The sequence below is a fragment of the Syngnathus scovelli genome, chromosome 21 (assembly GCF_024217435.2).
Source record: "Syngnathus scovelli strain Florida chromosome 21, RoL_Ssco_1.2, whole genome shotgun sequence".
Taxonomy (NCBI): Eukaryota; Metazoa; Chordata; class Actinopteri; order Syngnathiformes; family Syngnathidae; genus Syngnathus; species Syngnathus scovelli.
The window spans coordinates 8,472,397-8,489,685 of NC_090867.1; the positions used below are offsets into that span (position 1 = coordinate 8,472,397).

Here is a 17,289-nt window from a genome sequence, read left to right on the forward strand (position 1 = left end):
GGGAAATATCATGGTTAAAGGTCACAAGTGTCCAGCTCTAGTCCTCGGGGCCGCGTTCCAATATGTTTTCCAAGTTACCCTCGTTAAACACACACAACCGATTCTTAGCTGTTCATTTACGAACTGGAATGCACATCACTAGTTCAAAAATACTGCCGGTCAAAATAGCCGACTGGTTAGTGACTCGGGCTCTTGCTCGGTAAGAATTTGGTTCGATCCCAGGTGTGAGAATAATCCTGGATGTGCTTTTGTTGTGCAATTAACCCTTTATTTATTCATTTATTCTTTTTTTTTACCTCGTGTAGTGCACCTTTTGACGTGTCCATGAGGTGTACCTACACATATTGTCATATAAAGCAGTTAATGTTTTAATTGGCGAAAAAAGAAACAAGGAATAAAACACCAGACAAGTTTTAACAGGTTTTTAATGTTTATTAAAAATAATAATAATAATATTAAAAGTACATTTCAAACCAGCAATCCAATGTGAAATTGCAGTAGATATATTGGATAACAATATTTAGGCGTATATAGGCATACACATTATTTAAAAACGACTATAAGTGTTATACTACGATACAAGTGTTTACCAGCTCAGTGGCCTAAGAGGAGAGTGTCCGCCCTGAGATTGGGAGGTTGGGGTTTCAAATCCCGGCCGGGTCATACCAGTGACCATCATAACAATGGTACTCATTTCTTCCCTGCTTGGCACTCAGTGTAAGGGGTTGAAATGGGGCCCCCCCGCTGATCACGATCTTTAATTTTTTAAAATCAAGATTACCCAAAGAGCAGCATTATCTCCCCGTTTTTGCATAACGGCGCATCCCTTCATGCAATAAAATTAGCCGTTAGCTCGGAGAAAACGTGCATAAAAGAAGTGGTGTTTCAGTGAGTGGTTCTTTCTTTCCTTGGCAAATCGTAAATCGACATTCTGACTTACATAGTTCACGCCAGATGAGACGCAACACCTTCACTGACTGATCCGTTGATGCACCGGGGAACGAACGGGAAAATCCGGATTCGTTCTCTCACTGATCCGTTCTCGCGATGAACTGGAAATGCAACTCACTCACTCACAGATTCGTTCATTCACAGATCCGTTCAGTTGTCGAACGGGAAATGCAATTCACGACTCGTTCGTGAAAGGGACGTGACGTCATCTTCTTCTTCGTTTTGTTTTAAGGCGAGGTGGCACCAGCTTCAATGGGCATTACCGACACCTACTGGTTAAAGTGAAAAAAGAAATTTATAATGCACACTCGAATGAATCGCAGCGAGGAGGATGGCGGACGGCCGAGATGGGAGGAGGCATAGGATGGATGGTGGGGGGGAGAGGGGGCACACAAATAAAAGCTCGTGTGTGAACGCCGGCGCAACGACAGGGAAGTCAAGACACAAAAGAGACGAAGAGGAAGACAGCAGAGAGGAAAAAAAGGAGAATAAGACGAGCCTCTAACAGGGTGAGGATGCTCAAAATTGCGCAGATTCCTTATCGGTTGCCTGGCTACCTCGAATGACTGACATTTGTGTGGTTTTATATATAGAAATATTTTGTTCATTTTAAAACACCCGTTGTTAAGTGCGTTTGTAAATTATAGGGAGTATATAGAAAGTATCCACCTACTAGAAATAAAAAAATTTTTTAAAGGGGGCGGGGTTAAATTAGTGTCAATCACCACAGAAGCATCAGCTTCTTTCACTTTCTGGTATAACTAACTTTTTCCTCCACTGTCCCGTTATTATTTATGAGTTATGGTGTGCTTACCTCGTTGGATATTACTGTATTTAGGCTAATGCTCCCAATAGAATTGATTTACTAAGAGCTTTTGGAGCGCTCCATTCGTTTGCACCCTTAAAAACAAAGTGAGAGGGAGCTTCGAGCGTTTGGCCACCTACCAACAGAGTGCAATGGCTTGCCAAAGAGACCCCGGGTCGTCCATCTGCCCCGCAAGCTGAGTTCAATCTGCTGGCTGGCTCCAGCCTCTGTCTTGCCTGCCTGGCTGCTGTGTGTCATGAAGGTGTTTGGAAGTCGTGTTCCTCTTGTAAGCCTCTTAAGAGCCTTCTGGCTTTCCTCATCGCCTAGCCCTGCATTCTTTTCTCTTTTATTTCCCACACTTAGAATTTGGCATCATCAGATCGGCTTATTTTGTTTGCATGTCAGTGTTTACAGATTGGATTATTTGCTCACCAGTCTTTAACTACCACTGGGGCTTAATTTTTAAATGTAGATGACTCAACTAACTGATATTCAAGAAATAATCTATTTGCTCAGGTGTCTGTGCCACTGACCAATAGTGACCGGCAATGACATGCTTTTCCACTAGGTGGCAGAAAAAACAATTCACCGATGTATCCTCTTTTTGGAACATTTTACTTACTCTAACGCTATAAGATTTGTTTTAGTGTCAAATAAATGCTATTACTTAAGAAACGTTGGATAAAAATTGAAATGTACATGTATACACACACACACACATGGCAGATGGCCACAACTGAATTGATGACCTTGCCCCCGATCCGTCTCTCTCCAAAGACCCGCACTACAGGAATATTAGTTTGGCCAAATGTCCGTGTGTATGTACACGTTTATGTAATAACAGGGACCCTCTGTCAATCAGGCAGAATCACATTAAGCGATTCCAACTGACCGAAGCAATGACTCCAAGCCTTCATTCTATTGTCACGCGATTTGTGAGTTTTCCTGTATGCACAGGATGGGCAGATGGTCTTTTTCTGCCCCCGCCCCCCCACTCCAATCCCAGAGTCACCCCGCAGCAAAATAAGCACGGCAAACAGGTGGCATGTGTGCAGGAACAATTTACCAATTTGTGTCAGGCACGATGACGACTTTGTTGTATAGCTCGATGATTGACAGACATTGATTTTTAACAAGCTTTTAGCCTAATTGCCAAAGTTTATGGCCGGCTTATGTGTGATGCTGCTTATGTCTCAACGCACGTCTATACTGTGAAATTAACAAAGTAGTATGATTCACCAATCGCCATAGCAACCCAGCCAATACAATTTCACCTTGAAACACACATAATGGCCACTTGTCCGTTCCCCTGATCGTCTGCCGCTTGTGTCTCAGCTCTCCAGCAGATGCCATGTTGAATAAAGCAGGCGAGATAATGCCACCATATGTCAGCCAGGAAGGCAGATTGCTGCGAAAAGAAAAGCAGGACGTTGTTGGCTTTGAGCTCTCGTAATTAGAGAGAGTGAGGAGATGAAGGGCGGCAGCGGCGGCTTGAAAGACGAGTGCGCAGTGGGGGAACGGCCACTTCAAATCACCGTATTAATCAGATGGATGACTGACTGGCACTCACCAGTAAAGCAATCAAATTTTTCCGATTTTTTTTTTATGTCCTTGTCTTATCTGGTGAGCAGACAGATGGATGGACATGTGGAATCAGTGGCGATCACGTCGAGGTTAGCGAGGGTGACGCTACCGGTCAAGACACTTTAATAGTTGTGCTTGACCTTTCATTGTGAGAGTTCAATCCCACAATCGTACTCAGCAGTCAAATTCAAGGGTGGCCTTGTTACAATTCATCATAAGGCCATTTCATTCCACCGTGGGAGGGAAATGCTCTGAGCTTTATACTACCATTGATAAATATCAAATGTTTTTCATTGTGAAGACAACTTATCTGGTCTTGAGGAGCAGCGGACACCACCATTGGAGCCACTCTCCTTTCCCTTCCTTGAATGACGCAGCCAAGCATGCCTGTGGTATCTGCAAACACAGGTAGAAGGCACACAACGTGTCGGACGCTTCCGCAATTTCTTTAACAAACTCCATGATGTCATACGATAGATCTACACGAGACATTGGCCCTGCTCACCTCTCAGCTACACCCTGGTGCCAACCATGAGGAGGACCTGGTCTTCCTCAAAGATGTCTTCAGTGAGAAGAGCCTCTGCTACCTAATGAAGGTGGGCGTGTCTTCTCCTGCAAGCAAAAAGACTTCTGTTGCTTTGCTTTAACTCTACAGACAAAATGCATACAAAAATGAGGGCAGGTTCCTCTGTGCTAATGAAGTCCAACTCTCAGATTCATGAGAAACTGAAGCAGTACAAAAAGCAGAGCCCCACGCCGGTCCTGCACAACGCCTCCTGCCTGGCGGAACATGTAAGTGCAGCGCGTCCTCACCCTAAATGTCATTTTTCTTGACAGTTTTGAATTTGTGTCCAAGCTAACAGAAGAACTCCAGAACAGGCTTCTCGAGGAGAAGGAGGGGAAAGAGCTGCTGCTTCTCTTGAATGCCCCTCACATCAAGGTAGACGATTACAAAAAAATAATGTCCTCTTTTGATGAATCCAAACGTGCCTCTCTTCACAGGCTATGCTGTCGACCCATGACACAGTGGCCCAGAAGAATTTTGACCCGGTGCTGCCTCCCTTGCCAGAGGATGTGGAGAACGAGCCCGAGGAGGAGTCGGTGAAGATTGTCCGACTGGTGAAGAACAAGGAGCCTCTGGTGGGATGAAAATTTGGCCACGTCGCTTTGAATTCCATTCATTGTTGGAGTCGGATGGAGGTTTACTTCATTTCCTCCATCCAGGGTGCGACCATTAGGCGAGACGAGGCAACCGGCGCAGTCATCGTGGCGCGGATCATGAGGGGAGGAGCGGCCGACCGTAGTGGTGAGAGGTGCTTTTGCCTTTTTGGGGGGTTTTGACTTTGCAATAAGTGGACTTCCTTGTCAGCTCTGACACACAAGTGAGGAGATTACGTTGTGTAATGCGTTGCAAACTGTCAACAGAGATTAAATCCTTCAGATTAGTGCCAGGAGATTGCATATTTGGAGGTTTCAAACAGGGCTGGCTGGATGTTGCCATGGAGATGTCATCAACTTCGTGCTTCACACAATGTCGTGCGTGTTTGCGTTGCCAGGTCTGGTGCACGTGGGGGACGAGTTGCGGGAGCTCAACGGCAGCCTGATAAACCACAAAAGGCCGGATGAAATAAGTCACATTCTGGTAAACGTCACGTTTTCACCGGTTTCAATTCAGAGACGAAAGCGCTGCTTGACGCCGTGATGTCTTTTAACACCAGTCCAAGTCGCAAGGCTCCATCACATTGAAAATCATCCCAGCCGTCATAGAAGAAGACAAGCTGAAAGAAAGCAGGGTCAGGACATTTTGAAGATGAAAACAAATCATCAGAAGCCAGGAGTAATCTGATTTGACCTTGCCTACGTTGCGCAGGTCTACCTACGGGCTTTGTTTGACTACGTGCCCCTCGAGGACCGAGCTACGCCCTGTCAGGAGGCGGGGCTTCCTTTTAAACGCGGCGACATCCTTCAGGTGGTGAGCCAGGAAGACGCCACTTGGTGGCAGGCCAAGAAAGTGGGCGACTGCAACCTGCGCGCCGCGCTGATCCCCTCGGCGCACTTCCAGGAGAGGTGTGCTTGATCTTAGATATTTTTAAAACAAGCCAACACACTTAGAAATCAACCTGACCCTTTAAAGCCACACGCATCACAAATTCAGTATGATGTTTTAACGAGTCATTTGATTTGGTCATTTGACAGGCGCCTGAGGTACCGCCTGAAGACCAGCTCCTTCCCGTCCATCGCGGCTACATGTAAGACGACCCGCCCGCCCGCCCGCCCGCCATTACCCGTATGCACCCCAAACTGACAAGCGACTTAAGATAAGATCGCTGCTCGTACGCTGTCACACGGGTCAAATGTAATCACAGAGACGAGCAGCATCAAGAGAGATTACGGAACCAGAACAGCGGATCCCGCTTTAATCTCCACAATCTATGGTGTAATCCAATTAGAGGACAGCATTAAATGAAAAAGGGCCGCATAAGCAAAAGGTGCTGCTTTTATTGTGGTTGTTCTTTTGTATGGATGCAGAAAGATGCACTTTGATGTTGAGGATTAGAGTTACATCCAGGACAACAAAAACACAAGGATTTAGCAGTAACAGTTAATGAAACATTTGCTGTTGTTAAAAAAGAAACCGTGGTTGTCATTTTGTGTTGTTCTCTGCAGTGATTGTTGTGTGTCCTTCCTTGCATTGCCCCTCTCAGACGAGCGACACGACCGAGGTAGGACTTTAACACGCTCGAGCGATGTACTAAAGTGTATTCATTCCGGTTGGCTTGCTCACCCCCCGTGATTGTGTTGAACGTGCCGTGTTGTGCCAACCTTCCTCTCGTCCTGTCTCCTCCTCCTCCTCTCCTTTCCACTCGCTCCTCCCCAGACGACAGCGACCTTGAGGGAAAAGATGTTGGTGAGGATCAACAAATGTCTGAATCGGTCTTCTCGCATTAGACAGAGATTGTAGTTCCTCCCAATTCCAAGGCCACAGTTGAGTTTCAGAATTGAGTCCAATAACTCTTGTTTGACCACAGCTGGCCAGCGCAGAAGTTTCCGTCTCAAGAGAGAGCAGAAGAACTCATTGGTTGAGCCTTGCACCCCCGACGCCAATCACGTTGATTTCCTGATCTACGAGGAAGTGACGCTTTATCTGCCTGGCGACAGGCCTCGCCTTGTCGTGCTGCTCGGTAGATGGCGTCCGTCCGTCCATCCATCTGGCGCTCCCCTCGTTTGCTAACGGGGGTGGTCGTCCGTGTGTTGTGTTCAGGATCCCTGGGAAGCCGCATCGCCGAGCTCAAACAGAAGGTGATCGCAGACAATCCCAGACTTTACGGATTGGCCGTGCCTCGTGAGTGCCCTCTCGAGAAAGACTCGCACGTTCGAGTCATATTTGTGAGCGGGCGTTGTTTTCTTTCTTTCGATTTGTGCCATCAAAGACACCACACGAGCCAGGAAGAGTCATGAGCGTGAGGGAGTGGAGTATCACTTCATCACCAGAACGTCTTTTGAGGCCGGCATCAACGATGGCAAGTGAGTACAGGACTGTCCAGATGAACGGCGTCAGTCGGGCTGGAAAAGTTTGACATGCCTCTGTTCTCTTGCAGGTTCATTGAATACGGCGAGTATAAGGAGAATTTATACGGCACCAGTTTGGAGTCCATTCACAGAACTCTGCTTCAAAATAAAATTTGCCTTGTGGACGTGCAGCCTGAGGTTGGTGTGGGGAAGTGCTGACCTCAAATAGTGTGGGGGGGGGGTCCCAAAAAAGTTTGAATTTTTTACCATACCTTCTAACACTGCTGCGCTGGTCTTGGCTTGATTGTGATGGTGCCTCAGGTTAAAGTCCCTCGAAGCAGCGGGAGGAGTGATAACAACCTGCTGATGGAAAAAAGTTGTCTATGTTTGAAATTTGCCTTTCAATCAAATTTACCTTGAGCCAAACTTACCATGTTTGAGTTGGATAGCAAAGCCTGACAACCAACTATTTCTGTTAAACGGAGGTTTGACTGCACTTTTTTTCTTCTTGCTGCCTTGCCAACATTTCCCCAAAGGCATTGAAGGTTCTTCGCACGCCGGCTTTCAAGCCCTACGTCATCTTTGTGAGACCTTCTGTCTTGGATAGCGAGAAGAAGTCTCTCAGCTCCTGCTCCTCGCTCGTCAGTGTCGCCGTCACGGTGAGTGGCACGCCCATGTCGGCCTCGGGCGTGATGGTAGAAATGCACATTGGGGTCGTCAAGCTTTTTTTGTTTTTCTGGGGGGTTGCAGGAGCAGGACTTGATGGACATGAGACAGTCGGCAGAGCGGCTAGAGCAGCGCTACGGCCACTGGCTGGATTACGTGCTGGTAAAGGAGGATCCGCTCAGTGCCATGGCAGAGCTCCATGCCGTGCTGGAGCGGGTACGACTGGAGCCCCAGTGGGTGCCCGTGTCCTGGCTGAGGACGTCCTAGACCTTAAACCTGAACCTGCTGCCAACACCACTGTGTCAACATTTTTCTTCAACTTGCTGCAAGTGCCAAATAAATCCACTTTTGTGTTGGTTAACATGCACAGAGTCCATTCACAGCGGCAGCTACTTGTCTGATATTTTTGAAGTGTTTGCTGTTGATAATAAAACTTTTCAAATGAACTTTGTTTTGGTGTGTGTGGGCTATCTATTTATTTTAGGACAAATGCAACAATTTGAAAGTAAACCATGAACAAACTCAGGAAACTATACATGTGAGGCCCGCCTTGTGTGCAAAGAGAAGCAAGTTACTTCCACAGCTTCTTGATGGACATGTTCTTCTCGTTGTCTTTCTGCATCACCTGCAGGACAATTAACCAAAAGCTTAGGAAGTCTTTGCACATAATAACTTTGAAGCTCGCGGCAAAGTTTACTCGATTAAAAAGGGGAAAAAAGAAATCAAAGTTGACCAACCTTTGCCACGGCCATCTCAAAGTCCTCCTGGGTGACGTGTACTCGCCTCTCTCGCAGGGCGTACATGCCCGCCTCCGTGCACACGCCCTTCACAGCACAAGCACAACGTGTTTGGATAACACAAATGCAACTAGCGGGTGGCAAACTCTCACCTTAACCTCGGCGCCCGATGCTCCAGGCATGAGCTCGGCGATCTTCCTCAAGTTGATGCCTCGCGTCAGGTTCATCTTCCGCGAGTGAATCTTGAGGATGTCGAGGCGAGCCTGGCGGACCAAAAAAAAGTGATGTTGTGGTGTGATGTCGCCAGCGTGGATTTGAATCTGGGAGAGCGTCACCTCTTCATTGGGAGGGGGGAACTCAATCTTCCTGTCAATTCTTCCTGGCCTGAGGAGAGCCGAGTCCAGGATGTCGATACGGTTGGTGGCCATGATGACCTGCCGCCGGCACAGAGCACATTTTAGACACACTTGAACACTCACTACGCCAGCGATGGCAGCAGCTCCACCTTGATGTTCTTGGTGGCCTCAAAGCCATCCAGCTGGTTGAGCAACTCTAACATGGTCCTCTGCACTTCGCTGTCTCCGCCCGAGCCACCCTCCAGGCGAGACGAGCCAATGGAATCGATTTCATCCATGAAGATGATGGAGGGCGCATGCTCTCGGGCCATGACAAAAAGCTCGCGCACCATCCGAGCGCCTTTCAGGACAAAACTTAAGTTTAGATTCAAGCAGAAATAAAACGTATCCGGCGACATGCGTGATTAGCACTCACCCTCTCCTATGAACTTTTGCACCAGCTCAGACCCCGACACCCTGATGAAGGTGCAGTCGGTGTGGTGGGCTACAGCTCTGGCCAGCAGGGTCTTTCCTGTCCCCGGAGGTCCGTAGAGCAGCACACCCTAAAACAACCACAAACGTTTAAACATCCGTCCATTTTGAACGTCCTTGCACTTGTCACTCACCTTGGGCTGTGCGATGCCCAAAGCTTCAAAAAGCTCCGGGTGTTTGACGGGAAGTTCGATGACTTCTTTGATTTCCTTAATCTGCTTGTCCAGTCCACCAATCATCTCATAGGTGGAGTCGGGAACCTTCTCCACCATCATGAGGGAGACCAGAGGATCCACCTTGTTGGGGAGGATCTTGTGCAGCGTGTAACTGTCGTTGCGGAGAGCCACGCGGCAGTTGGGGGTTACCTGGGAGAGAAGGGCCCAGTGAAAAGCAGGCTCATGTAAATGGACAAATCAACTTCCACAATACTCACATCATTGATGTCAATGTTTTTATCCACGTCAACCACAAATTTCCCCTCTGGATGTACCTGGGGGAAGTGAAGAAAATAAATCCATATTACTTGTGCTGGCTAAGTGTATTTTTGTCCAAAATCTGGAGTGTATACCTTGACCAGCACTTTCTTTTTGTCCATGACCCTGACCACTTCTCCTACATAGGAGCCTTGCTCTTGAAGCAACTGCAGCTCCTCACGGAGGAGACGCACTGAAAGATAATTCATTGGGGGCAGTTATTTTCACAAAAAGGGGAAAGATTAAAAAAAATAAAATACATAACTAGTGTTAACCCCAAAAATACCTTTAGCGTTGAGCTCATTTCTCTGTGCTTGAAGTCGTCTGAGATTCTGGCTCTTCTCGTTCACAGTCAACTGTTGGAAACAAAAAGGAGGTTAAAGATGTCGAATAGTGGACTATAAGTTTGCAACAAAAAAAACATTTGCTTACCTGTAATTCTTCTATTTTCGATAAGTAGTACTGCCGAAGACCTGTTCCACCTTTACTCTCGCCCATCTCCATCTGGAAAAACAGTGAAATCGATAAATCAGGTGTTATGTTTAATATATGCTGGTTTTATTAACAATAGAAGACGGCTTCAACCTTACTATTATCTATCTTGCCACACTGACATAAAATGATGTCAATGACGAATGACTATACACTAGACCCAATACACGATATGCATCATTTGTTATCATTTTGGATACCTAAAAAAAAATCCAGGATTAATAAATGACTTGAACAAGTGCAAAGACAAGTGCAAACGATTAAAAATGTATCGTAAGCAAGTGAAGGTAAAGTGAGTCAGCAACAAGCAAAGCTCGCAGGCAATGCCGTCGTGTTCGAGGCAGCGGACCGACTAACAGCGTAAACAAAGCAGACGTAAATACGTATATTTATAGTCTACATTGTGAGGGTAAAAAGACATGCCTACATGGATGCGTTAAATGGACACAGCACGAGCTAGCTGCTCGACTAGCCTAGCCGCAATGATACAGCAAACACGGGAGCAACATCGTTTGGTCTCAAGAGGGTTTTATCAATAAACTACACTCGTCATACAAGTTATAATTCATTCAAATTAGATAATAATTGAAATAAAAGTACGCTGACAGCGCTTAAAGGCAATTCTAGGACAAAAGTGTATAAACGAGCTGACAAATCCACCTACATTGTCGGTGCCGTCCCCCTCCATCTTGGAAAGCTAGCATCCGTTTAAGAGGTGACGTATTTCCAGTTGGATATGAATGTACCACAGCGCCCTCTACTGGGCAAAACTAACTCCGCCGAATAAATGCTACCGTAAATCACCCACTAAGAGAGCACTTAAAATAAACACTACAACACCGCTCTTAAACTGATCTATTTTCAGTGATAGGTATATAAGCTGATGTATCAACTTATTTATATTTTCATTAGTTTTGTATAAAAATAGTAATGTTGGTTTGTTGTGTATGTGGTTATTTAAATAGTAACTATAACTCCATGCAAGACCAGCCACACCGGTTCCAACTGAAGCGCCAGAGCTCTCAGACTTGTCCTAACAAGCACCTTCATAGCATCAAGTCAGACTCGTCACCTTGTACCAGTCACTAAAATAAGCACTGTAATATGAAAATTGTCTGCATGTTTATTAAAAAATACTCCATCCATCAATTTTCTACCGCTTATCCGGAGTCGGGTCACGGGGGGTGGGGGGGGGCATACTACAAATGTATAAAAGATCAAGAGCTTGAAGTTCAAATAACATGCAAATATCTAACCACCTTGGGGGGGGGAAAGGAAGAAGCAACATGATATTCTTAACAGTTTGGCATATCTGTAAACATGGAATGTTCAAGGAAATAAAAGCAATCCCGGTGCAACAAAAGCATTCCAATGATGAGCCGATTAATGCAATTACAAAGTATTACAAACAAAACACATTGATTTTACAGACATTTCGAACCTATTTGTGTAACTCAAACAATGTAATACCATAGAAAAATAACATGTAAACATTCACAAAGTTTAAAATAAAAACAGCAATCATTTCCCAAAGACAATTTTTTGCTCTTTCAGAGTATTGGTTCACAATTCTCGAAATAAAAATATACCTTTGTGTATATGTATATTTTAGAATGGCTTCAAATATTTTAGTATTATCAAAAAGATATGACTTACAAACAGACACCTTTGGAATGAAGCGTGGGAAGAAACACTGTACCATAAACTTTTTTTTTTTTTTTTTTTTTTTAAATGCAACAAGGCTGAAAATGACAATCTACTTGGAAGATTGAATGAATTTCAGAAAAGCTAGTAAACATTTGAATTTGGACTCATTCTTAATCAAAAGACGCTTTAGGTGAGTCTGATCCCAAGAACCTGCTCCAGTTCTTGTCTTCGCTGCTGCACCTGAAAGTGAAGCAGGAGTCAGTTAGAAAGAGAACAGCGGAGTCGCAACGTTGCGCCATCCTGACGTACTTTGGTGTACACGTATCTGCCAACTGCTTCGGGCATCCATGGCGCCTGGTAGAATTCAGTCCTCCTCTCTTCTTCTGGATTTCCTGACACTTCTGTCATTACCTGGAGGACAATATCAAGTTAAACAACAAAGTGGGTGTTATGATTAGAAGAAACATAAAATGTTCACTTTAAGGTCTCTGCACTGAGATTTGAGCCAGTCCTGGATGAAGTCCTGAGGATTATTGCTGAAGCTCAACATGAAATCTCTCTCGGTCTTCAGCTGGTTGATGTACTCGATGGTCTCGTGTATCTGCCAATGCGAAGTAACAAGAGTCACGCAAGTTTTTTTTTTTCCTGGATTCAGCTGCTAGATGGACCTTGGTCTCTAGCGCGGCGATTTCCTGCTGGTTGGTGGTGGACGACAGGAAGCTGCTCATTTGGCTCTTCAGCGGGTCGTCCACCTCCACGTCGATGTCGTAGCACGCCGTCTTTTTCTGGTCATTGGGGTCCACGCTGTCCAAAGACAAAGGCACAGAAATGCTAATTCACAATTGCCAATAAATTCCACCAGGGGGTGCCCAAACACAATTTTTCTCTTAGACATGGCTATGACTGACTTCAAAGTAGAGATGCCACAAAATGGCATTGAGCCACTTCAACCAGACATGGTTAAAAAAAAAAATGGAGGAAATTCCAATCCAAGCAAGCATACCTAATCATGTGATTGATCACAATGGGGTCAGGGTGCTGGAGTAGCCCGGCCAGTTTCATCGGAATCTCAGAAAACCTCATGCGAGTGCAGCCAAAAATCTGTTCAACATTACAAATTATAAAAGAAAAAAAGGACAGGCAACAAGCTGTGAGAAAAGTACAAGTAGTGCTTTGGCGTCCTGTTGTTGTCAGACCTTTCTGAAATAATGGTTGCAGTTGATGTACTCCTTCTCGTGACTGTCTTGCAATTTGTTGTTCTTGATGTAGAGCCAAAGTGCCTGCATGATGCTGGCCCGCGTTTGCGTGTGCACGCCCAGCAGCCGAGCCAGCCGCAGATCCAGTTTGTACTGGGGAGGCTGTGCCAAAAGAATAAAAACAGTTGAGCATTCTTTTTTTATTAATATGATAAATGAGAAAGATGACACACACACCTGGTGGTCAAGCATGAGCAGGAGCGTGCATTTGACGTTGACGTCACCGGGTCTTTTTACCTGGAAACCGTCCGTCTCCTGAGTGGTAGGCATTCGGTGCCACTGACACATTCAAGGACAATAAATGTGGTTAAATCACATTCCGGAGTCAATTTGTGGAGTACAAGTTCATAAAAAAAGAAATACAAATATTAAGGAAGTCATTAGTTGCAGGTCTACAAGGAACAAGTCCTTATTGAAGTGAGTTCTAATGTTCTTCCAAATTCAAAGGACAAGGATTATTTTCAGGAGCTACGTTAACCTAACCTTGGTGTTCTGTAATCAAATGTTTATGGACCAACAAAAGATTGAGATCTGGAATTGCCGCCAACCCTGAACCGTGTCAAACAAAGGCCTGATTTGGGGTCAAGTCAGGCTGGTGGAAAGCATTGCTGTTTTGCACATGTTGAAATTCAAAGTGGAATGCTTGCGAACTTATGTCATACCTCCACCAAGTGGTTGTCGGGTCCGTAGAGCTCCTTATCGAGCTCGATCACCAGGCTCTTGAAGAAAGATGAGAACTTCCTCTTCTGCTTGCCAGGCTAGGGACACAGCGTGCGTAGAAGACATACATGAGCAGCGAAAATAAAAACGCTGAGCAAACTAAGATTAAATATCTCAATTTTGTTGAACTACCAACAAAGCTTTTTGTTCAGGCCTTCAAAAGTACAATTCAAGTTTCCCTCTTCTAATGACGCCATCGTTTCCTTAGTTTTGTCCGTGTTTTTATGATTCCAGTTTATGCGACGTTTGCAGCTGCATTGCTTTGCGCTGACCAAATTGAAGCATAAAAAGTGGAGACAAATAGAAAAAGCTGCGAGCACGCCCGCCCGCCCGCCCGCTCCCTCCCCGCCCCACCCCGGCCCTGTGGAAGCATGTTTGCACAACACGACCTCTTTCACTTCTTCTCCGACATCCCTTCTGGGCTGTGAGCAGCATGCCTGAACATCCCCTTCATGTGGCCCCAGATGACACCGCCAGTGCTGCTGGAATTGATGGAGGGAGGAGAGGCATGTCAGCCCCGTGGTATGTAACGGCCTGTGGTTTCAATTCCCGCCTTCCAAACCAACGCGGGGGCCTGCGTGTGTCGGGGTGGAGCGCAGTAAACGCACATCTGGACGCGTCACCCCAGCCAACCGGCCGCGACCAGAAGAGACGCAACAATGGAGCCCGAAAATACAAATGCCCGGAAGGAGATTCCAGTGGAATCGGCTTACTTCTTCCAAAAGTTTTCCCTCCACTCGCAGTTCCCAGGAGGACACCTTCTCTGCCTCCTCGCCCTCGGGCTTGCACGGGGTGTACGTGTTGGAAATGTAGATCCTGAGCTTGCGTTTTTGCTGCGTCATCAAAAAGGAAACAAACAAGCAAGAGCTTTTAGACAAGCTGGCGTCTGTTAAATTTAGAGTGAAGGTTGAAAAATGACAAGCAGATTTTTTTTTTTTTTTTTTTTTTTTACAAAGAACCATGAGTTACTTTCTGAGACAATTTGATTTATTCAAGTACATTTTGCTGGGAAATGTGCTCATTATGAAGATTAGTTACATTTTTGCACAATACGTGGGGTCAGAGAGTGTTCAGAGCTGTTTGTCATTAAGTTTTCGGAAAAATACTCTCATCAAAATGAAGTTTTTGTCTAGCAGTGGTCACAGTGAAACACAAAGAAATGCTGGTGTACCGCAGGGAAGCGCCTTAGGACCATAGCTTTTCTATACATTCCAATTGCCTATTTATGTCACAATGTTACATACGTACCGTAATGGGCTTCTTTATAGCCTCCTGTATTTCCATGCGCTTCCGTGCAATGGTTTGATCCAGTTTCCTCTCAAAAGCCAAGAGGTCCATATAGGCCTGAGACTCTGGCACCAGGTCGCGGATCTACAGAGGCAGCATGAAGATATTATGTAGAATGACCACAGCAAATTCCCAAACGTAATGTTAAATCTCTTACTCTCTGTGGGAGAACCTTGTCGGCCATCTTGCGTCTTTTAGCCCTAAAATCAAATGAAATATGATTATCTGCATCGAGTGCCTACTTAAGTATGGTAAATTCTGGATTTTTTTTTTCCAGAGACTTATTGTTCATTGTTCAAAGAAACCATCACGCTCACACATTTAGCAATTATTTGTACTTCATCACAGTTCCACATCATCAGGAATCCTTTTAAGTATTCTCGGAAGAGTCCAAAGTGTCGCTTCGGGGGCCAATTAATCTACGGGGAGACTTCGGCAGGCCGTGAAAGAGCTTCATTGTGGATGAGACTGCAAACGGAGCCACACCTCAAGACTTGCCGTGGTTGAGTGTGGCATCACAGAGCGGTTTGAAGTCAAAAATAGCCACCGGTCTCCAGTCACGAGATGCTGCCATGACTGTGAGCCTCGTGTGTTTGGTTGAAGATGTATTTACTGTTTAGTGCTTGACTACTAGAATTAGGGATGGTGTTCTATCAAATTTACTGATTGCGTGACTTAGAAATGAAGTTTATCCGTCAGCTTGGCCATGTGGCATTTCAACAGACTTTTTTTAAGAACCGTTGCTTCTTCTTCTTTCATCACACACTTCTTCACGCCTTACCCTCGGCGGTGGCCTCCCAGCGCCTCTTGCTGTTGCTGAAGGTGGTGATGAAATAAGCGCTTCCGCGTGGGGTCCATGCCTGCTGGAGGCCCCATGTTAGGCCGCATGGGCATGCTGCTGCTGCCATACGAGGGACCGGGAAGCTGAACTCCCATCGAGCCCCCAATTCTACCAAGGGGCATCCCTGGACGCTGGCAGGGGGAATAAGAAATATTGACTCACTTAAATAATATATTCTAAATACATATACCAGTGGTTGGCTACTCTTAGTTTCATTATTCTGCTCCATTTTTGAGACGACTGCGTGATTCAGTATTAAAAACAGTAATGGCACATTTGACCCACATGTTGGGTTGACCCCATATGGCTCCGAGTGAGGCTCACTTACAGATGGTGCTAGTGATAAACCTTTGATTTCATTTCAACTCAAAGATCCCGAGTCTTTTGAACTTTTGAAAAATAGAAAACATTCAAAAGTTCCTTCATCATGCCTTGTGCGTTAAACCCGAATTTGTAGCGACTTTCAAATGCGGAAGCACGGCTGCACAATGACGGCGCTGCTTTATTATCGTTTAAAAACGAATGTTTTGTATAGTAAACGCTAATCGGGGATAGAAAACCTTTCGGTTAACCTTTTGACCGCGGAGTTTAATCAAGTATAACCATGCAAAAGAAGCAAAAACCAACCTGGGTGTACTGCGCTGCGCCGCTTAAGGAGCGGGGGTATGCCGCTGCAGTTGGCGGCATCCCGGGCATCCTCAAGCCCGCTGAGAGTCCAACATTCATCGGGTTCAGACCAGGGCTCATAGTCGGACCCGTGAAGCTTCCCCTCGTCGACATTTCGTGATTTCCAGTGACGGGGAAAACGAGAGAAAAGGTCGCTCCAACCTTGAGTGGTTGTGTCTAAGTTTAAAAGTTACTAATTCGCGTTACCTTGACGTGGTCTGACAGCGCGTAATGTAAACAACAACAAAACAAATAAAAATAAACGAGGTTCGATTCCTGTTGTGTTAAGTTCCGGGTTTTTGTTTATAACTAGTTGTTCTGGTTCGAATACTGAACTGATGTGAATGTTGGACGCCTTTTCAACCAGCTTACATTGGCGTTGTGTTTTTTAGGCAATAGCTCGTATGTCGAATGCTGCGTTTACAAACATTGGTAATTTGGCAATAACAATGCGCTTCGCTCTATTTTTCACAGCAAAGCATTGTTTTGTTTGGCTTTTGCAATGACATTTTCCCCACAAATATAATTAGTCTTCATTACTTACCCGCTGAACCTTTTAACAGAATCTTATCAGAAAAGTTATACGATGTACGCATTTTAGTTGCCGGCACCTGAAAGCACCAAACACCGCAGGAGCGCATTACAAAAAAAAAAAAAAAAAAAAACACAAAAAATAAACTTCACATTTCCCTACCACCTGATCAATACAGTGACTATTATCAAAATGAACAATAAATATTTCTTGAAGATTTATTTTAACTATTCCGACTATCTAAATAACACTTCCTGATTCGACAGCGCCCCCTGGTGCTTGGGTCTAAGCAGCA

At 45.3% G+C, this 17,289-nt stretch overlaps 3 protein-coding genes and 1 long non-coding RNA gene across 8 annotated transcripts; 1 reads left to right on the top strand and 3 right to left on the bottom strand.

The window, feature by feature from the left end:
• Positions 1 to 2,797: 2,797 nt before the first annotated feature.
• On the bottom strand, positions 2,798 to 3,994 carry LOC137839831 (uncharacterized). Its single transcript, XR_011086163.1, has 2 exons — positions 3,846 to 3,994; positions 2,798 to 3,736 (listed from the first exon to the last, which is right to left on the bottom strand). It is a non-coding gene; the product is annotated as an uncharacterized lncRNA (long non-coding RNA).
• LOC125991722 (MAGUK p55 subfamily member 3) lies at positions 3,608 to 7,962 on the top strand. Of its 2 annotated transcripts, XM_049760050.2 has the most exons (18): positions 3,608 to 3,748; positions 3,818 to 3,936; positions 4,055 to 4,132; positions 4,197 to 4,280; positions 4,343 to 4,480; positions 4,565 to 4,646; positions 4,897 to 4,982; positions 5,059 to 5,133; positions 5,211 to 5,407; positions 5,537 to 5,589; positions 6,046 to 6,063; positions 6,219 to 6,248; positions 6,370 to 6,522; positions 6,603 to 6,683; positions 6,772 to 6,865; positions 6,940 to 7,048; positions 7,387 to 7,509; positions 7,601 to 7,962. In XM_049760050.2, the coding sequence occupies exons 1-18, from the start codon at positions 3,709 to 3,711 to the stop codon at positions 7,781 to 7,783; spliced, it is 1,743 nt and encodes a 580-aa protein (XP_049616007.1). In that variant the 5' UTR covers positions 3,608 to 3,708; the 3' UTR covers positions 7,784 to 7,962. The 2 variants fall into 2 exon arrangements, with proteins under 2 accessions (XP_049616007.1, XP_049616008.1); XM_049760051.2 differs by lacking the exon at positions 6,219 to 6,248 and having other exon boundaries at positions 3,643 to 3,748.
• Position 7,963: 1 nt separating this feature from the next.
• psmc5 (proteasome 26S subunit, ATPase 5) lies at positions 7,964 to 10,848 on the bottom strand. The gene is made up of 12 exons (XM_049760060.2): positions 10,710 to 10,848; positions 9,986 to 10,057; positions 9,840 to 9,909; positions 9,649 to 9,746; positions 9,514 to 9,570; positions 9,215 to 9,445; positions 9,025 to 9,151; positions 8,759 to 8,949; positions 8,589 to 8,687; positions 8,406 to 8,516; positions 8,254 to 8,340; positions 7,964 to 8,141 (listed from the first exon to the last, which is right to left on the bottom strand). Exons 1-12 carry the CDS (start codon positions 10,731 to 10,733, stop codon positions 8,088 to 8,090), a joined length of 1,221 nt encoding a protein of 406 aa, XP_049616017.1. The 5' UTR covers positions 10,734 to 10,848; the 3' UTR covers positions 7,964 to 8,087.
• A 302-nt stretch (positions 10,849 to 11,150) lies between these two features.
• smarcd2 (SWI/SNF related, matrix associated, actin dependent regulator of chromatin, subfamily d, member 2) lies at positions 11,151 to 16,951 on the bottom strand. 4 transcript variants are annotated; one of them, XM_049760053.2, is made up of 14 exons: positions 16,424 to 16,942; positions 15,737 to 15,927; positions 15,113 to 15,155; positions 14,917 to 15,039; positions 14,382 to 14,501; positions 14,058 to 14,147; positions 13,611 to 13,706; positions 13,126 to 13,227; positions 12,889 to 13,050; positions 12,696 to 12,793; positions 12,361 to 12,496; positions 12,171 to 12,293; positions 12,002 to 12,103; positions 11,151 to 11,932 (listed from the first exon to the last, which is right to left on the bottom strand). In XM_049760053.2, exons 1-14 carry the CDS (start codon positions 16,574 to 16,576, stop codon positions 11,879 to 11,881), a joined length of 1,593 nt encoding a protein of 530 aa, XP_049616010.1. In that variant the 5' UTR covers positions 16,577 to 16,942; the 3' UTR covers positions 11,151 to 11,878. The 4 variants fall into 4 exon arrangements, with proteins under 4 accessions (XP_049616010.1, XP_049616009.1, XP_049616012.1 ...); XM_049760052.2 differs by having other exon boundaries at positions 14,058 to 14,150; positions 16,424 to 16,897; XM_049760055.2 differs by lacking the exon at positions 14,058 to 14,147 and having other exon boundaries at positions 16,424 to 16,879.
• Between the last annotated feature and the right edge of the window lie 338 nt (positions 16,952 to 17,289).

What these genes read in the sequence shown, in the direction of transcription:
- LOC125991722 (XM_049760050.2), top strand. Translation starts at nt 3,709, where the DNA reads ATGACGCAGCCAAGCATGCCTGTGGTATCTGCAAACACAG. An exon ending in GCCTCTGCTACCTAATGAAG is followed by an intron (nt 3,937 to 4,054) that starts GTGGGCGTGTCT and finishes TCCAACTCTCAG; the next exon opens with ATTCATGAGAAACTGAAGCA. An exon ending in TGAATGCCCCTCACATCAAG is followed by an intron (nt 4,281 to 4,342) that starts GTAGACGATTAC and finishes CTCTCTTCACAG; the next exon opens with GCTATGCTGTCGACCCATGA.
- psmc5 (XM_049760060.2), bottom strand. Translation starts at nt 10,733, where the DNA reads ATGGAGGGGGACGGCACCGACAAT. An exon ending in AGGGGGACGGCACCGACAAT is followed by an intron (nt 10,058 to 10,709) that starts GTAGGTGGATTT and finishes CTGTTTTTCCAG; the next exon opens with ATGGAGATGGGCGAGAGTAA. An exon ending in AAATGAGCTCAACGCTAAAG is followed by an intron (nt 9,747 to 9,839) that starts GTATTTTTGGGG and finishes ATTATCTTTCAG; the next exon opens with TGCGTCTCCTCCGTGAGGAG.
- smarcd2 (XM_049760052.2), bottom strand. Translation starts at nt 16,576, where the DNA reads ATGTCGACGAGGGGAAGCTTCACGGGTCCGACTATGAGCCCTGGTCTG. An exon ending in TCGGAGAAGAAGTGAAAGAG is followed by an intron (nt 13,707 to 14,057) that starts GTCGTGTTGTGC and finishes CTGTGTCCCTAG; the next exon opens with CCTGGCAAGCAGAAGAGGAA. An exon ending in CTCAGTGCAGAGACCTTAAA is followed by an intron (nt 12,104 to 12,170) that starts GTGAACATTTTA and finishes ATTGTCCTCCAG; the next exon opens with GTAATGACAGAAGTGTCAGG.